The sequence below is a fragment of the Aptenodytes forsteri genome, unplaced genomic scaffold, assembly GCF_000699145.1.
Source record: "Aptenodytes forsteri isolate BGI_AS27 unplaced genomic scaffold, ASM69914v1 Scaffold171, whole genome shotgun sequence".
Taxonomy (NCBI): Eukaryota; Metazoa; Chordata; class Aves; order Sphenisciformes; family Spheniscidae; genus Aptenodytes; species Aptenodytes forsteri.
In genome coordinates this window covers 4,383,471-4,402,877 of record NW_008794211.1, presented here as the reverse complement: position 1 = coordinate 4,402,877, position 19,407 = coordinate 4,383,471, and the positions used below count along the sequence as shown (strand labels likewise).

The 19,407-nt window shown below is 38.2% G+C and overlaps 1 protein-coding gene across 1 annotated transcript in view; it reads left to right on the top strand.

The window, feature by feature from the left end:
- The first annotated feature begins 6 nt into the window (after positions 1-6).
- Positions 7-19,407, top strand: part of PDSS2 (decaprenyl diphosphate synthase subunit 2) — a 127,786-nt gene continuing 108,385 nt past the window's right edge. The window contains exon 1 of the mRNA XM_019473579.1: positions 7-177. Coding sequence (XP_019329124.1) covers positions 80-177 — 98 coding nt within the window. The 5' untranslated portion in view covers positions 7-79. The remainder of the gene's footprint in view (positions 178-19,407) is intronic.

The following is a 19,407-nucleotide window of genomic DNA, read 5'->3' as shown; positions in this document are numbered from 1 at the left end:
GGGTCTGGCGTCTGGCGGCCCACCCTGGAGCCAGGTGGTGTCGGAGGCCGAGAAGATCGTGGGGTACCCGACGTCCTTCATGAGCCTGCGGTGCCTGCTGAGCGACGAGCTCAGCAACATCGCCATGCAGGTCCGCAAGCTGGTGGGCACCAAGCACCCGCTGCTCGACACAGCCCGGTAAGCACCCACCGACGAGCAGCTCCCCCCGGCCCCGCCGGCTGGGGGGTCCGGGGGTGCTGAGGCCTCGGGCCCGACCTCCGCGGTGGAAGCGGCCGGCAGCCCTCGGGAGGCTTGTCAAAACTTGTGGGAAGTTTTGGGCTTCGTTTGTTGTCAGGAGTTGAGGCTCGGGTCGGTGGCGGTGGTCGGCATCGCTTCACGGGCCCTTGGGCGGGTGGGCGCATCGGCCGTGGCAGGTGCGGTGCCCAGGAGCGGCCGTGGAGGTGACATAACTGGCGTGTCCCTAGGCAAGCCCTGCCTTGAGCCCTGAGGTTTTGCGTGGGCGGTTAGCTCTACGCTCCAGGATCTTCATTTCCTTGCCGCAACAGGTTTTCCCTTCGGTTATCTTCTGCCATGCAGAAGTTGCTTCGTTGTAATGCCACGTGCAATGAATGAGTTTCCCCATGTGGTGTGCAAAAAGATCCCTTGATAATGGAAGAACTATGGCTGTCTCACTAACAGTTACCTATTTTTTAATATTAAGGACTTTGTTGCAAGGAAACCAGTGGAAGAAACGGAGGAACTAATCAACTTAAAAGCTCAAAATGACACTGCTCTGAACTGTGTATTTTGTTACTAAGAGCTTTAGAAAACATTGTCTGTTTTGGAATATCCAGCTGGGAGCTGTGAGTTTTTGTATATTGTTGAGATTTTTAGGGTTGCTAAGCTGATTATCCACTCTTCATTTTTAAGGCAAATGATGGAAGACTTGCATTCCTGCCAATAAGCAGAAGTTGGGATTGTTGGGCAGTGTTTTCTTTGACTGGAAAACAAGAACTGATTGGCAGTGTTTTTTTTTAAACAATAAAATGCCAGAGGCTTAACAAAATTAAAAAAAAAAAGAAAAACAGTGCAAATTTCCAAGGGCATTGAGTTGTGGGTTTGGGGTTTTTTTGGGGTGGTTTTTGTTTGCTAGAACTGTGTTTGCTATAACTGCAAATATAGCAATGTTAATAGAACCCAAGTTTAATATGCACAGCGTTTTTGAACAGGTGTAAACCAGAAATTAGCATTTGTTCAAAACAAATGTTCTGCTTTTCTTTTAAAGAATAAAAATTGTAGCTGTGTAGTGGTCCTTGGCAACTCCACAATTATGGTGTAATGATATAAAAACGATTTGGTTTTCAAGCTCTCTGTCTCTAAATCTGGTTGTCTTGAGTGAACAAAAGGAGTACAGGGATAAAAAGAGCTTTTTAAAGAAACATTATTTGCAGGGAGGGAGATTGAGATATTGGCTTTAAGTAAGCTTTTCTGGAAGAAACAAATCAACTTATTAATAAAAATGGAAAAATACCTGACTTTAGAAAATGCTGGTGGAGGCGATTTTGTTGAAATGTTTATAAATGCAGGCTGTGATATTATGATAAGCTTAGCAAAGATTTTTGTTTTTCTTTTTTAAGAGGAGGGACAAGAAGAAAGTGTTTTTCTGCCTTTGGATCCAACTTCAAGGTCGGTTGATGGAATGCAGGGAATAGGAGGACTGAAGCGCAATGTATTTGGGCTCTTAAGCTTCCACTGCAGTCGTAGAAGTATCATAGAGACCCGCAGTGCTAAAGTGAGACTTCAGTGTTAGCTTTGGAGAGTCTGTTCAATGTGTAGTAGTTGCTGGTTTATTTGTGAATTAAGTTTATATACAGTATTTTGAGGCGTGGTTGGAGGTTTTGTGGTAGAGCTGTGATGTGTGTGGGGTTTTTTTGTTGTTTTAAGTGGGCTGCCTCGGACTTATGGAACTTGTGGAACACCAGTAGGAATATAATCATGCACAGGGTCAGCAGGATGGAATCCATTCATTTTTTAAATTCATACATGTTTCAGAGTACACTACTAACCTGATGGGTTGTACTGGAAACAAAAGTCTGTATTTACTCACATAAAACCGAAACCACTTGCCCTTATTTTGGATGTTCTTACTTGGCTTCACTGGTATTTCCAAAGGCTTTGTTGCAGATGCATTTCCAATGGCCTTGACCTTTGTATTATAAGAGTTGATTTCCTGCTGGCAAGTTTTAGTACACCTGTAGCAACGCACAAATTATACCTTACCTTGTTTTATGGTATGATTTTGCAATAAGGTGAATTTTGACCTTGTTCTTTCTTAGTAATCTTAATAATCTCTTTCTGAAATTTGACTGTTGTATGTTTGACTGTAAATGTGATTGATTTTAGTTATGGGTCTGAGATCTGTGCTCTGACTTACCACAGCTGTTTAGGAAACAGGTCTTGGTTTTTCGATAGTAGATACATGTTCCGGCTCATTACCCATGCTTATAAAGTAACATAGGTTTCCTGTTGTGTGTTCAGGCAAATGTTTGAAAGCATGGGTATCTAAAATATGTTATTTGGTGATTTCTTGAAAAACTTAAATGATTGATATGTTCTGCAACTCTAATCTTTCAGGCTGTGAGTGCATAAATACTGTATATGTCTGTTAAGTACTTTGACACTCGAAGAGATTTTCCTATTTGTGGGAACATCTGAAAAAACTGTGCAGTAAAATTGATTAATTGCACATGCTGTTTCTCAAGTTTCTACTAATTTATTTTTGAGGTTATAAGTGGTGACAATCAAATTATGATTGCTTGCTGTCATCTCTAAGCGATAGTAATTTTCTTTAACCTTCTGTGACTGGTGGCATTTTGTCATTGCTGTTTTTGCGTCTACCCTCCCTTCCTGTCTAAATGCTTTGCTAGCCTTTGAAGTCTTCCCTAGACCTGTAGGGGTTTCTTAAGCATTGGTAGAAAACCCTCTGCTTTATCTACGCAGAATAGGTTCTGAGCTGAGACAGCATAAGACATAATTGCCACGACATTGAAAGCCTTCAGTGTAACAGGAGTACTGATGAGCATTTTTAACCTTTTGCCGAGCTTGGGTTGCTAGGCTGTTGCAACGCATAGCCTGTGCTGAGAGCCTTAAAGAAGGCAGCTTAAAGATAACTGTCCTCATGAGACAGGACATGTGGAGGAACAGCTGTTGGGGCAGTATACGTTGCTCTGATGATCCCATCCGTTTCTTCCTCTCATTTCGATGCGGCGGTGGCAGCTCCAGGGTGTAAGTGCCTGCCATGAATCAGGACTGCAGCAGGTGTTGTTCTGGGATGATGTGCGACCCTGATACCTCCTACCAAGCCTGTGCCTGGCCAGCAGCTTTAAATCTGTGAGCTATTGCTGACTTGGCTCTTGGGAGGGCAGAGACGGGTAACTAAGCCCTACAGTGAGGGATTTGGGAGTTCTGTAATCTGTGTGGTAAAGTCAAGTTTATCTTTTTTCTTTTTCTTTTTAAGTTTTTGGTTTCTTAAAAGACAGCCGCATCAAGTGAACATCCTCAATACTAGCTTTGCCAGACTTGTTAGAAAGAGGGCAAAATGTGAGGGAAAGGTTACATTTCATTTTAGAAAGGCTAATGTTTAGTGGTTAACAGATCATTGGAAGTTGGGGTATCTGAATTATATTCACAGCTGTGCTTTTGGCTCTCTGGCTAGGGCAAGTCACTTAATTTTTCATACTTGCATTTACTTATCTGTAAAATGAATAATATAGCATCTGTTTTCTGGAGTTATTACACTTAATTTGTTACAGCCTGTATTGATCACTGTGATCTTTGAGTGGAAAATGGTGCATAAGCAATATTAATAAAGAATACTTTAAACAAATGCTATCATTAAAATATTCACCTCTAATGGATACTCTGGAAACAAAGTTGCAATCTGACTACTGCTGGATCTTTCTGTTTGTAGTCCTGTGAGTCACTGTATGGTTCTTCAGAGCTTTCAGTCTTTTTTTTTTTCCCCTATAATGAAGTGTTTTCAGCAGCTACTCAAAACTAACATTTAAATTTTTTTGCTCTTCAGGCTTTGTTGGACTAAATGAAAATTTTTTCAATGCATGAACGTATGACCTCCTTTTCAGTTGGGAAGCAAACAAATCTCCAATCTTCTCTCTTCTCTTTCCCCCTCCTTTCTAGGCTAGCATACATCCTTCTTAATATAGGAAAGAATCTGTAATTGGCACAGCGATCTACTTTTCTGAAATACATAGTGTGAGTAACGTTTTCTTGATTATTTAATCTCCCTTGAGAAGGGTATAGCTTGCTGCAGATTGTAAACAGTAAACGTTACGGCCAATGCATCACTTTTATAATATCACTAAATGAAATGGAACACTTCATACACGTAAAATTATTATGGGATACCATTTTGCTCTAGCCATTCTGTCATTAGCATGTGGGAGGAATGATTGTATTTTAGTTCTGTCAGAATTGTTTGTTGGTGATAAATGCTTAAGTAGACTTAGTTACAGTTTTCCTGGATTATTACAGAAATAAAAAGCCTCAGTAGACCAGGTTTTGTTCTGTTGCAGCCCACTCTGTGTAGATCTCTAGCCATTTTAAGCACTGAACATAAAATGCAATCCAGAGTAGCTTCATGATGACATGCTTTTTGGTTAAAATGTCTGATAACATTTGTTTCCTGATAGTTCTGTTTCTCTGTCAGCTTGAAATGTCTTAGTTCAGTAACATGTATCTTCTAACTTCAGATGCATTTGCCCTCCTATGTGGGTGACTGATATCAGCGTAGACCTAGGGATTTGTTCCAACCTGGTGGTGATGGAATTGTTATGGCCAATTTATATTTTGTTTTAACAGAATGGTGACTTTAAAACTATCCTTTTTAATAATTGTAGGTGCTGTGATTGACTAAGAGTAGCTTTTTAGCAACTTGTTTCAAATGTTAGTTAATTTTTTTCTGGGATAGAAAAATAAAAATGTCTATTTACGTGGCAGTGGCTAATGAGGTAACTTTCTTTGAAAACAGCCAGCAGCTGGATACTAAAAGTGACAAGCAGAGGGTCTGGTCAACTTACAGCTTCTAAAACTAAAACTTACTACAGTCTTTTAAGTTCTACTGAATTGCTCAATCTGTTACGGACCTTGGGGGCATAAAGTCCCTCTCCTGCTGTTGCTGGATCAGAAGTTAAAGCACGTTTGCATTCACTAAGTTTTATTATTTTTTCAGCCTGCTGTAACACTTTGCAAAAAATATTTTTGTGGTAGAGAGATGTGATTTTTATAATTGTGGTGAGAATGCCTGTGAAGTTAGCTATGAGGTAGCAGTTGTGTCATATCCTGTGTTTACCGCAGAGATCTGTTGGACTTCCTGGAAGCACTGGCCACCAAAGCTAGCATGCTGGGCACCTCTGCAGAAAGTCTCAGTAGTGATGTCAGAAACGCAGAAATATTTTTCCTGCTTGGTATGTTTGAACGAGTTGCAAAATTACTGAAATACTGGTGGTTATAGGTAGTTTGCCTTTGTCTGGGAAGACTATTTCCCAAAGAATTCTGTATAGCTGATGGAAACAGAGATGCTCTCAGGAGAGCTCTAGTTGAAGCACTGGAGTTAAATTCTTGCTTCGACTCACCCCACCAAGAAACTTCTCTCTTTCAAGAAAGGCTGGTCTCTCTTAGCTAAGTTAGGTTTTGTGAATATCTTTCAGTCTGTTTTGATAGACTTGAGTAGTAACTTCAAAAACCTTGTCATGTTATATGTCTTACAAATGTTGGTACTCCCTAGGGCTTTCTGTTACCATACTTGCCATCAAGTAAACCATTCTTTGACACCAAAAGTCAGTTTCTTGTGTATTTTGGCTGAATGAACTCACAAAGAGTGGAAAAATTAACTTTGGCAGGTAAAAAGACATGGAGGAAATTAAACCATTGTAGGTTCATATATAGAGTGAAACTTCCTTCTGTATCCGATTCCTTCCATATTCTTCCTTGTACCTGTGGCCTTCACTATGGTTTTCAGTTAGCCACCACTTAATATTGTCTTTTACAGTTAAGGGGAAGAGAGAATCCATTTTTGTAGGTCACACATCCTTTACGCTGTAGTAAGGTGGAATGGGATGAATAGATGTGTGCTGTTTGTTCTTTCTCCCGAATCTTGTTTTTTGTTTCTCTTCCTGCATAAGTTTCACCAGTGTATGTTTTATTAGTTTTCTCCACCAGCAACATTACATTCATATACATATACATTCATATCCATCAGTTATTACTGCTTTTTTGAAGAGCTGTCAGTAGACTCCAGAAGATGAGAGTTGCATCAGAATTTGTAAGCTTGGGCTTGAGGTTCACAGTTCATATTTAAGGGGCCTTGACTCTTTTTTTTTTTTTTTTTTTTTTGTAAAACATTACATTTTTGTTGGGTTTGGCAGTGAGAATGTCTTTCTTGAAGGTAAAGCATATTAGCCAGTCGTGTGTGTGTATATATATATAAAACAATTGGAAACCTAAGCTAAAAAAATCTGACATACGTACAATAGTATTCTGAGCAAGATAAGTTGACAGTCTTAAGTTGGCAAACAGGCCTACCTATTTGCCACCTCTGTAGTAGGCAAACTGTAGTATAGTGATGAAGACATCCTGAAGGAGTAAAAAAGGGTTTACTCATGTTTGGTGCTTTTATTCTCAAAGATTCACTCCTTCCCCCCCCCCCCCCCCTTTGGAAAACCCAGTTTTTTTTTATTAGTAAACCCTAGCTCTAGAAGTAAAACCCATCATCATGATCATGGGTTTACTACAAATGTTGGGAGAGGCTGAACTGATGAATAAACAGCTAGTTTTCAGTTGTAGTGGTGCTGAGTTCTTGTCTTGTCATTCACTGATAGTATTTGTGTGGAAGAATTTAGGCAAAGGATGTTTAATTGTATGGTACAATACCCAGTTTTGCTGAATATTTTGCCACCATAAGCAAAGTAGGATCAAGTAGCAAATCTGCAGTATGGATGTGCAAAAGCTAGTCTGCAAATTAAATTCTCTTGCATTTGAATAGTTGTTTTTTGCAATGATTCTCATTTAAATATCTGTGTTGAATCCAGGTTTCTGTGCTTATGAGGAATGTGTTATTTTATCATGTAGGGTGGTCTTACCAAATGAAGTGTATTCAGTAGGTGATGATGCTGTTTGGGATTTTCTGAGAGAATTTACAGTGAAAACTAATATGCTGTCCTGATATTGATAATTTCTAGTATATATTATAGGGAATACAAGTCTGAAGATTTCAGCAGAATTTCATGTACAATTCTCTCTGATTAAATGAAAGAACTTGGGATTTCTTAAGCTTGGGTTTCAAGCGTGTGAAAAAGAAAGTGAATGTGTAATGAACAGATCCAAGTGCCAGTCAGTCTTGAAAGGATGTAGTATATCACACCTAGAGCAAACTTGGTTTTACTTTAGGCCCATAGCAGCCTAAGCACCTTTTTAAAATAAAGGTAATTTTTAAAGTTCACATCTGTTCTTTTCTGCTTTCAAGTACAATTGAGTCGTAATGCATGTGAATATTGAATACCAAGTTTAATGTACCAGTGAATGACTGTTATGTCAATGTTTGCTCTACACAGGAAAAGAGTACTGAATAAGTGGAAATAGTTTCAAAATAATTCTTTCTGTAACCCAGAAGAGGGTTACCAAATATGCCTTTATATAAAGCGCAAATGAGAACTGATGTCATAGAGTAATCAAAATTCACATTTGGGTCACTGGGAACGGTTTTCACTTAGTGAATCTTCTATTTGACTATGATAAGTTAACTTCCTTGTCTTACAAGAATAAGGGAAAAAGTACTTCTCCTAGGACTTTTACTCTTTCTGAGGTCCATATTTTGTAGCTTGCAAAAAGTGTTCTCCCCTACTTGAGATATTTCCCCTCTCTGCCACCTTTTTTGTTGATGCTGCCTCCCAGTTGACTTCTCTTCTTGTTTTGGAGGCCCTGGCAGTGGCAGGAGACCCCGTTAACCGAGTCACCATGAGCATTTTCAGAACTGCTCCAAAAACTGTGGGTAACACTGTATCCTCTGCAGCACTTTGTAAATCTCTTCAGGAAAATATGAAGTTCACAAAGGACAAATGTAAGCTCGGGAGTTAGATGTTTCCGTACTTAACACTATTGCTTTCTCCTAGGGGTGGCAGACCATTGTCTTAAATGATTAATATCTTTCCTTTACCTCACATCAGTGTGTCTTAGTTTCCCTCAGGGTAGGCGGACTGTGCAGTGCTTGTCCTAAAGGAACTACTGCTGGAGACAAACCTGACAGACTACAAAGGAACACCATGAATTTAAAAATTGGATCTATTACAAAAATTAAGTTTAAAATCTGTAGCAGCTGCTTTGCTGTCCTTGAATTGTCCCTGCCAATTCTCTGGCATTGACAATCACTTTAGCTTAATTTGTTTTCTTCTCTCTTGCTGTGTGAAAGATTCATTTAAGGAAAGAAAAACTGATCATATAGGAAAAACTGGTGAGACTCATTATACATGAGCTCTTATCAAACACATGCTGTGAACTAGCTAGATTTTACTTAAAATGATAGATAGGGCTTAGAAATTTGCCTCAATACCTGACTTAACTGAGACACTCTAGGACCTGTTCAGCCTGCTGGAGGTTCTTCAGGTGAGCCACAGTCATCTTTTCTTCAATCCTCAGCTATTCCTAAAGAAGCATCAGGGGCTCCAGCTTTTGCATTCATCTCTCTCATTTCTTTTCCACTTAAATTACAAGTGATGGTTGTTCCTATTTTGCTTTCTCCTTCCTCTAGTTCCTTTCTTCAAAATAGCACTAGTTGGTTTTTCTCCGTGGCTGCTCTTCCATCTTGGGGACAAACAAAGAAAGGCCTACAGGTAATCCTCTGTTTCTTAATAGAATGAAAGTGCATAGTAAACATCTAGTTCTTTTTGTTCCCCTTTTCTCCTTCTCAGCCAGGGAAAGAAGTCGTACCTAGGAAGTACTGATTCAGATTTATTTTTCTAGTTAAAAAACACTGACAAGCAAACCCCATAGCCTCCACCCCCAATTTGTTTCAAAAAATCCTTCCTTTAGAAGTTTTCTTCAAGATCAAGTAGAAATTATTGTTGATTATTTGTTACTTAAACAGTCCTATAAACATGAATTGATTGGCTTGATAGCTGCCACTAAGTAGCTCAAAATTAATTCATTGTATAGATTTTGAACTCTTTTTAAAAAAAAAAAAAAAATCATTCCCCTTAACAACTTCCATTATTTTTTTTTTCTAGATCTTCACACTCACGGTGCAAACTTGCTGGGATGACAGCTATCTTTTTCATAAACTGCCTGTTCAGCACACCCCACAAAATAATCGTAATCAAAGGGTTAATACATCTGTATGCTGTCAGTGGTCCTTGAAATAGCTTACATATTGCCCCTTTAAAAAAAAAAAAAAAAAGACAAATTCTGTATTTCAGTCACAAAGTAGGTCTGGGTCTGTAACAGGATGTGCTTGTGTAGACCCATCCTGCAAATACATAGTCCCGATAAAGGCAATTTGAGGGTAATGGTCCGTGCCAACACGCTTTGTGTCTGGTTGTCATCTGAATGATTAGCCAGTAGGAGAAGGACCATAATTAGTTGATTTGGTAAGACTGCTTTTAATCAAACTTAACAGAAAGTTCAATTGTTAAGAGCTAAATTAGGTCAAATACACAAGGCAAAGCTTTGTGATCACAAGTGGAAAATCATCTCTCCTTTGCACGTTTGAAAAATGATTGTGCTACCATATGTTTGTTAGTGATTTTTTTCTTTTTCCCAAGGATGCATTGTGTTCATATTAAATTAGTGTTGAACTTTGAGACTGAATATGACAGAGCCACTGCGTTTTCATATTATGAAAATTCATATATTTTCATAGGCTAGAAAATGAATGTTCCTATGATATATCAGTGCAGCCTGTGTGCATGTTTGTTATCCAGGGGAAAGTTTTTATCTCAGTAACCTTCCTGTCTCTGATTCCCAACTACTTTTCATTTAATATGGTTTGTGAAGATGAAGGTATACTGAGTGCATATTTTAAAAGGCTATCAGTGATGTTAATGCTACATTATGAAGTTCATATTTGGATCATTCTTTTAGAAGTTGACTTCTGAATGTGAATCTGTCTGGTATGACATATTTCAGTAATTAAAAATTAATCTACAGGAAAAACATGCCTTCCCCAAACCTGTGTTGCCTTGTGGAGGTGAAGCTGAAACGTAAAGGGCCGAGAGATCAGTTCATCATCTGTTCTTGATCCCCAGTTGTTAAAGCCAGAAATACTGGGGAGGGTGTACACTCCATGTTTTATTGTCCACAGGAAGAATTTGTCACTTTCTGATTATTTGTAAGTTTAGATAGTATGGGAGTCATTGACAGGCTCTGCAAGAAATAATGTCATCTATCAGTAGGCGTAATAATGCAAAAAGACTGTTTTCAGAAGGGCTTAGAAGACTCGAGGAAGCTGGAAGAATGGAGACCTTTAGGGTAATTGTGGGGGAGGCCCTTCTTCCAATACACGTTTATTCAAGGAATGGAAGGCATTAAAGGAGTTTCTACTATTAGAATTTACAGCATATTTTATGTGTCTTCTGTCCATAACATAACTTCATAAAACTGAAACAAATAGTCTTGCCAGTTGGAAAGTAGGAAATGAATCCATGTGATGACTATAATGTGTCGTAGCAACCAAGTTTTAAAATAGTCAAATTCCAAAATAATGTTATAAAAATGACATCAGAGGAAGAGTATTATGTGTTATGTTATAGCAACAGAAAAATAGGCTTGGTTTTTTGTTTGTGAATCACTTGGGATCATAATGCTGCCTGTGGATTTTGGGGGGGCGGGGGAGGGAATAGAGCATATTTTTTTTTTTGGCCATCCTTGTTCCTGTGACACTTTGACAGACCTGAAGTTTTGTTAGGTTTTCCTGTCTGAATTTTTTTTTTTTTTCAAATAAAGTACTAAGTGAATATTCATTTTCTCATTTGCTTTTCTACTTTGAAGTCTTTAGGAGTTCCCTTGAACCTTTTGGGTCTTTTACCAGGGCTTGTCAGAGAACGATTAAGCTTTAGTAGCAGAACATTATGAATGGAACTTCAAGAGGTTGTTTGTTTGTTTGTTTGTTTTTAATTGACATGAGCGTAGCATTATTGACGGATGCCAGCCTGCAGTGTGAAGTTTCAGCGCATCCCAGAGCATCGGTGAGATTCGCAGCGGGCGTACGCGCATCCCTCTGCTACCTCGCGTGCATGCCAGGCTCTGAGCCTGGAGGAGCTACCTGGGTGGTGAGGCAGGCTTGCTCTCTATGTCTTCTTACCCAAGTGCCAGCTGAGACTATGGAGTTCTGTTGTAAGGAATTAGCTTGCGACCACAGTGCATGTCTAATAACTGTGAATATAAATGGCTGGAAGCATAGCTCTGTGTCGGATTCAAAATGTGGACCCAGAAATGGGTTTTATCTTGCAGTACTTGCACAGATGTTATGCTTTATAAGATTAGTGCATGCAGTTAGCTCCTCTGAATGTGTTTTCATTTTAGGGCTTTGATTTCTAATTTAGTCAGGCTTCATCCTCAGTCCACAGCATTCTTTCAGATATACCATCTTCCTAATAGTTAATTTATTAAAAAAAAAACCTTTTTCGGGTAACTGCTAAGAATTAAACATCCATTGCAACCAGAAGTTGAGGTGTCTTCACAACTAAAATCGTTCCCCTGTCCTTCCCTCTTCTGTTGTAATTGCCAGGTGACTTACTTGCTAGAAATATCAAGTCTGGATTAATATATTGTCCCTGGGTGGTACCACTGCTTCAGATTACCTTGGTGTGCATGTAGGTATTAAATATTGAAAGATGTTTTCATGTTCTCATGTGGTGAAGCTCTGTATAAACAAATCTTATTTACTGAGCAGTTTGGGAAGCTTGTATACACCAGTATGCCTTAGGAAATCTGCCATTTAAGCATTTATCCTGATTTTTCTCTGGCTATCGTAAGTGGAGTGGGAGACAAGGAACCATAATAGTGAATGTTGTTGAGAGGAAGAAGCATTGTCCCGAGAATGTGAAGAAAATCTGTTTAAGCTCACAAATAACTTAAATGCTTACCAACTACTGTCACTAGACCTCATGAAACATTTTTCAATCTGTTTTTCAAACGAATTTGAAAGCAAAAGTCTCTGATGCTGTATGAAATAGTATCTTTATGCTTCAAAGATTTGTACCTCGTGTTAAATGCAGAGACAAACAAATATAAGCCCTTCTTATGAATACAATTGTTAGGAAAGCAAGAAAATACATTAAAGAAGATTGAAGACATATTAATACTTTAAATCTACATGGAATGAATGTTGCCATGCTGTAGAATGTAATGCAAACATGAAACCTGTGAATGGTGTTGCTAATTACCGAGAGAGTGTAGTTGTACACTTCACATTTAAAAAACTCAACCAACCAAAAAAACCCCCACTTCGGGAAGTGATGATGTGCAAGTTCTTTTGTTTTCTACCTCCAAACGTGTATTGTTAAAGACAGCAGGTGCTCAAACCTTATATATGTTTAACCCTTGCTTTATGAGTAATTTGGAGATGTTTTTACACTTCTATCTCAAGAATGGGAAATCCTTTCTTTCTCTGAGTGCTGAATAAACCTTTCAGAACTGGTCTAGCTCTAGAAAGAAAGAAGAAAGAGAGCTAGCTCTCTTTTAGCTCTAAAGTCCCTATTTATGATTTTTATGAATTCAAACCATTGAATATTTATTTATTTATTCTTACTACTGAGACACAAAAGGCAGAAATGTGCAGGCTGGTTATGGTGAAAGGAAATGTAACTGTGAGTAGCCTATTGTGTTTCCATACCGATGTAATTTTATTTCAAAATGGAATTTTGTATTAAATTACCTCAAAAATGTCATCGTTGTTTGATGCGAATAATTTTAAGTTCTTCCCTCCCCTGTGAATGATGAATTATTCTTTCATGAGAGATCTAGATTATTTTAATTAATTACTTGGGGGTTTAAATCTTTAAATTTTAAATTAAGTTACAGGTGAGTTAAGCTCTTCCCTGAGGAGCTTTTACTATGTTAGCAGCGGAGAAGAATAATATTTGCTGCATAATTCTCTAATGAGCTGTTGTATGCTGCTCCGTTGAACAAGACTGCTGTTTTGCTTTTGATTTCTGGTCTGTGTCCAGCATTTCAGGGAACAACTTGGACAATTAGAAGATATCACCAGAAACATATTTTCCTGTCAGCTGTGGAAGAGAAAGATTAAGACCCATTGAAATATATTGCTTTGTGAAGTTGTTGAGGACCGCAGAAATTTAATGTAAAACTAAATGAGGCACTGATAACCGTGTATGTGAAATTTTTGTAGACAATGGGCAAAATACAGACAGGTTTATTAGTGTTAATTTCATGTCCTGATTTCAGTAGGTATTCCCCTTGCTTAAACTAATTCTCACGTATGTATATAACTATATACGATTATAGAAAGGTGACTTTATCAGTTGCTTATGGGCTGTGGGGATTGAACCAATGCTTATTTTCCTGTTCTCGAGTATGATTACTTTTTGAAGATGTGATAAATTTAGGTCATATTTGGCATGTGTTTAAACTGAGCCTGAACTGATTTATGAAAAAGAGGGAATAACAAACCTAAATTACGTGTTTTCCCTTGTGTGACTATTGTAGCTAAGCTGCAATTTATTTCGTAGTGTCTTAAGTTATGATAAAAGATACATTCATAAAATACAGTAGGGTAAAGAGTTCAGTCATTAAAAAAAAAAGAGGTTTAAAGTTAGCTTTCATCATTTGCCTTTAATTGTGTTAATTACTTCAAAGAAATTTCTTGGAGGCTAGTTGAAGAGCAGAATCAAAGGGGAGGGGAAATTGCCTTAAGCAAAGACTTCTTTTGTGAGAAGGTTCTTACAGTAACTTATGGGAAAGACATCACTGAAACAGTCACTTGTAAAATCCCCCCCTCTTCATGCTTTTTTTAATCTTAATATTTTTTGTTTCCTAATAATCTTCCAGAATACCATATTTCAATGCCTGCAGCCAATGGTAGAGAGCAAAGTGTTTGTCCTGTAATTAAAATTTTCTCAGATATTTTCATTTTTGGTATCTGTTGAGGACAGGATACTAAGTTAGATGAATTCAGTTGTTGAATTTAGTGTGCTCTCTGGGCTACTTTTTTTACCTTCCCTCCTCTCCACCCGCCTCCTCCATTGTTCGATGGTTAGAGTGCTAGCCTCTCACATAAGAGGCCCAGACTGGGTTCTTCATTCTGCCTGTGTGACTGTTGGCAAGTCTTTTTTTCTGGGCAAATTGTGGCAACTTTACGCGTGCAGCACCATTTAGGGATATGGGCTCAGAACCCTGGCGGGAGCATAATGCCCCAGATGCCTTGAGGTCAGAACACACGTGTACGTTCTGCTTCTCGCTCCGCTGTGCTGTGGAGATCCCCCTGAGGAGGCAAGAAGATGTGCCCTAGCCTGGGGCCAATGCTTACCAGCATGCAAGATCGGGAATATTAACAGGAAAGTTCATGAAAATTTTAAATGTGGGTAACTGCATTTTGTGAAGGTTGGGGTTTTTTGTGTAGTTGGGTACCCTAGGAAGCAAGTGGTTGAAACTCGCCCATGATGTTGTGCAGTTGATATACTTCAGTTTTGTTGTTTGGGTTTTTTTTAAATTTTTACCATCAGCTACTGTGAAGTCCTCCATTCAAACACTACTTGCAGTTAACTTGGAAAATGCTTAATTTTTTTCACTACTAATGATAAAAGATTGTTTTGGCTGTTACAAATTCAATCTAAGTTATTAATATTGAAATACAGTAACAGTTTGGGATGTCAAATAGCGAAAACATTATTTACAGAAAATGTTGAAATTCATGATGCCAAGTAAATGGGAATTTTTTATTGGCATATTGTGATACTAAAAAAAAAAATCCAACCTGATTTATTTTTTTTTTGCTTCGTGCACAAGTGGTCCTAACACATTTTTAGACTGAGGCAGAAAGTAATCTCCAGGTAACAATATTCTGTGCTATTTTAAGGATGTATGCCCTACTGATGATTTTTAAAGCGCAAAATAATGATGACCTACCATGCAGAGGTCTTGCTTGCCTGAGGCAAATGGTCTGAATGCACTAGATGCAGACTTCTGTTTGCTGATGAAAGTGTTGAAAAGGAGCTGGGTTTCATTGTTTTGTGGCTGGGTTTTTTTTTTTTTTTTTTTTTTTTTTAAAGTGGCATTTATCTTTTTAAATTTGCTATTAATTGTACTGCATTCCATTAACAGCTGAAATATTTTACACAGAATAAGAAAAGAAGCATGAGGGAAACTTTCTTTCTGGGAAAGAAGTTTGGAGCTCAATTTTGGCAAAAATAAGGTTCAGCTGATTGCCCGATAATGGCAAGAAGAATGCCAGGCAGTTTGGACGAAGTGTGCCAAGCCAGGGGCAAGGTAGCTTTTCAAGCATGGGATAAGGGTCCTGACAGATTTCCTAGCAAGTGGGGAATAGGAGTGTTACCACTAAATTATTAGAGAAACAGCTAATGAGAGAGGAAGGATTCAAGCAGGCTAAGAAACCCACAGATTTCGAGAAGGAAAAGTAAGAGTAGTACGTTACAGAAGTCAGATTAAAGAGGAGTCACGTGGAGTGTGTGTGCTGAGGGCTGATCATGGTGAGGTTGTTAGAGATATTTATGAAATGATTCTAGTTAACGTCCAGAGTGTTCCCGTGGTTTCAAGAGGTTTTCGGCTGTGTAGTGCTTTTAAAAGCTAAGCACCATGTATGGTCTTTTCATCACTTTAAATTGAAAACAACAGAAAGATGTAGTTCAGCGGACTAGCAGCTCCCCTTATGGACAGCAGTTCATGAACTTTATTTGTCTTGGAGTGTGTGTCTGTATTGTGTATACGTGGTCTGACAGCCTTTTTTCAGCATCAGTGTATACTGTCAAGTAAAGTTGGAAATACTTAGCATTTTTCATACTAATCTTCAGAGAACATACGATACATAGAGGAATGCAATGTGACTTTTTTTAATTGAAGAGGTATGTGAATAATATACTAGAAGAACTATAGGGAAGGAGAACCTTTGCTAATTAAAACTTTGACGTAATACAGAAGTGATGGTTGTGTCTAAGTGTGCAAATGGCAAAGCATTAGCTTATTGCAAATGTATTTGGACACAGGAATAGGAAGTGCTTTCCTATTCTGTTGGGACTTACAAATATTTAGTGTAATAGCTTTCTATTTTGTAGTGAAGTAACTTCAATTTTAGTTTCATGATTTGCTGAGGGATTTAATAGTTCATCTGAAATTTTGTATTGACTCTTCTAACAACTCTTGCAATTTGAATCTCTGGAATAGAGGTATTAAAACTCTGCAAAGCTTTTCCTTTGGCAAGGGAAGTTCTCAGGTATAGTGGGCTCTGAAAAGTTTTACTCCTGTTGCCTTAGGCATTGCATTCTTGCTTCTCAACCTTCTGGTTCAAAAAAAATCTGTAGCAAAATGGGAGAGAGCAAGAAAATCCCTAAGAAATGTGAATCCCCTTTTCCTGGAGGACAAACAAAAGCTGTACTGAAATTGAGGAATATTGTGGAAAATGAGGTTTGTAACTGACTACTGTGTCAGAAATTATAAACCCATATAGTCACTAGAGTTCAGAAATAAATGAAATTTTTTTTTTCTTTTCTCAATTTAGTATTAAGAACATTTGTTCTGTATAGGATAAGTACAGAATATATATTTATTATTGCCATATTATTGTTATTTGGGTTTTAATTGCCTCTTTTGTGGAAGAAAATTTTTTAAGGTGGAAGGAAAAAAAATCTTTGCACCTACAAGAAGATGACTACTTTTGTGAGCTTCTAAATACTTGAGTTTTTAATGATTCAAGGGAAACTTGCAGATAAACAGTTTTATTAACTTAACTGAAAATCTTTCTGGGTATATTGAATAGTTCAGTTCAGAAAGCATGTAAGAAATCCAAATTTTGGTTGGCTGCTAAGTGATGCATTAGGATAGTTTTAACAAGTGGCTTAAGGCTCACTGTGTTGAGTGGAAGAAGCAGAATTGGCCAGAGAGGTCTCGGATTGTGGTTTCACAAGCAGCTGAGTTGGTCTGATGGCTATTGCTGCTGGAAGGGAGAGATCACGCTCTTCTCTTCCCTGCTCTAGCCTGTGCAGGTCTACCGCTTGTGTGCATTGGCTATGGTGTTGGTCTGGTCTTTCTGTGAACTACTGTAATTTGTTAATACAGGAAAAGATAAAAACAGTTGTTATCTTCATTTTGGACTTGTTTTCTGTTGGGCTGATCTGATTCACTGATGGAGGTGGTTTAATGTGTACTCTTTCAATGCATGATATTTGGGTTCCCTGGTGAGGCTGCTTTGTTGTGGAGAAGTTACTGCTTCACTTTTTTGTGTTGGCAATCTGTAAGGACACTCTTGCCCCAGCTTCTGAAGTAGCATCTGAGCTTCTAAACTCTGAGGCACTCTCTACCATTTCTTCTTTAGCTGAAATGAAAAAAGCTTTAACAATTCTCAGTTTCTCTCCTTGATTCCAAAATATGGATGAATGGCCTTGCATATTGTAGTTGTCCTTCTTTGCTGTTCCTGTTACTACAGGTTGGTTTCATTTATTAATGTAGTTCTACAAACAGTCAACAGAGTAGTATGAAGCCATGAATTCAGACATGTGTCTAGATTTTCTGTTTACCCCTTCACTTCAGGATCGAATTAGTAGGGGAGCACAACTTTTGGCATTCCTTGTACGTGTCTGGCAGGAGCGATCCTTCTCTATTTTATGATAGTTTCATCTTATCTTAATACAGGGCTCAGTGTAGGAAAGGATGTGTTTGTCTTTCACAGTCTGTCTAGCCTTGTGAGGTGAATAGGTGTCAAATATGCCTTGAATATTTTAACAACTAGTTTTGTCTCAGCCATAAAAAGAGAAGATTACAGATCTGTGTTCCTCTTAAGGATAGCCAAGGTCATGCCCAGTCACCTTTACATATTTTCTGAAATTTAAGTTGCCTTAGGAACTAAATGCATTTCAATGCTATTTTTTAAATGCCTTGTCTGAAGAATCTCAGATAAGCTGAGATGAGAATGGCTACCCTTCCAGACAGGGTAAGTGGGATGCTTAAAATCTTCCAGCTGTTTGTCAGATACTTAACTCTCTGCTCTGAAACTGCTGTACCATCTGTCTAGCTAAAAAAGGTGCACTGAGCAAGAAGAAAAGCATCTTTCCAATTCAGATGAGTCTACTGCATCCTGTGAGATAATCAAGTCACAGATGATTATGGGAACAGTGAATTTTAAATTTTATAGGAATAGCTTCATAAAAGACATGAAAGATGAAGTTTGAATGAATTCAGCTTCTGGGTATCTCAAAGGAGCAACATGATACCATCCTAAGTTTAAAGTCACATTTTTGTCTGCTACATGAATTTATTTGTTATTCAACCTTGCATGTAGGTAATAGGTTTTGTTTCCTCTGTAAAATGTGCCATTTTATTTGCATTAATGGTATTAGTCCTCCATTATTTTATGTCGTCTATTACAAATGCCTTATATTTGATGAATAAAGATTTTTTTTTTCTGAATTTTCTGAAGAGATCTGAAAGGTGCAGCAGGAGGACAGGGTAAATTTTATAGATTTGAAATAATCAAGTTGCTTAAAAGATGAGTTCTACACTACAATTCAATGAACATGAAATGAATGAAGTGTAAAAGGCCTCCGACAAGAAAAATATGAAAGAAATTTCTTAGCCCCTAGTGCCATCTGCAGGATTACCACTGGAACAGGCAGGGAAAGTAGGGGAACAGAAATTTGGGTGGCAGTTTGCAGTGGCTGATAAGAAAACAAGAAAGTGTCACCTTCAACAAAACCTGAAGAAACACAATTTCTTTGTCACGCTGAGCTTCATAACAGTGTATGTCATTTGTTTTCAGCTTTGTGGGTGGCATTAGGTTTGTTGGGTAGGGAATACAGCATCTCATGAGGCTTCTCCACACACTTTGTTTTCTGCTTCTGCAATAGCAGGTGGCTTAACCAAGCCTTCTTGCTTTAGACTTCTTGAAAGAAATATCAGTATATCAGTTATTTAAAATCATGCTTCCACTATGAGCCATTTTTGGGATGACTGGCCCTTTGGCTCTGCTTCCTTTTTGAAAGCTGTCTCCTTAGAGAGGAGTAATGGACCCTAAATATTTTCCTAATATTCCTTCCATTGGCATTCATGTAAAGGTGCATCTCGGAAATAATGATGTAAATCTGCAGCTCCCCTGCTAGGTCTATTTTTGTAATCAGAATCATTAAGGTTGGAAAAGACCTCTAAGATCATTGAGTCCAACCGTCGACCCAACAC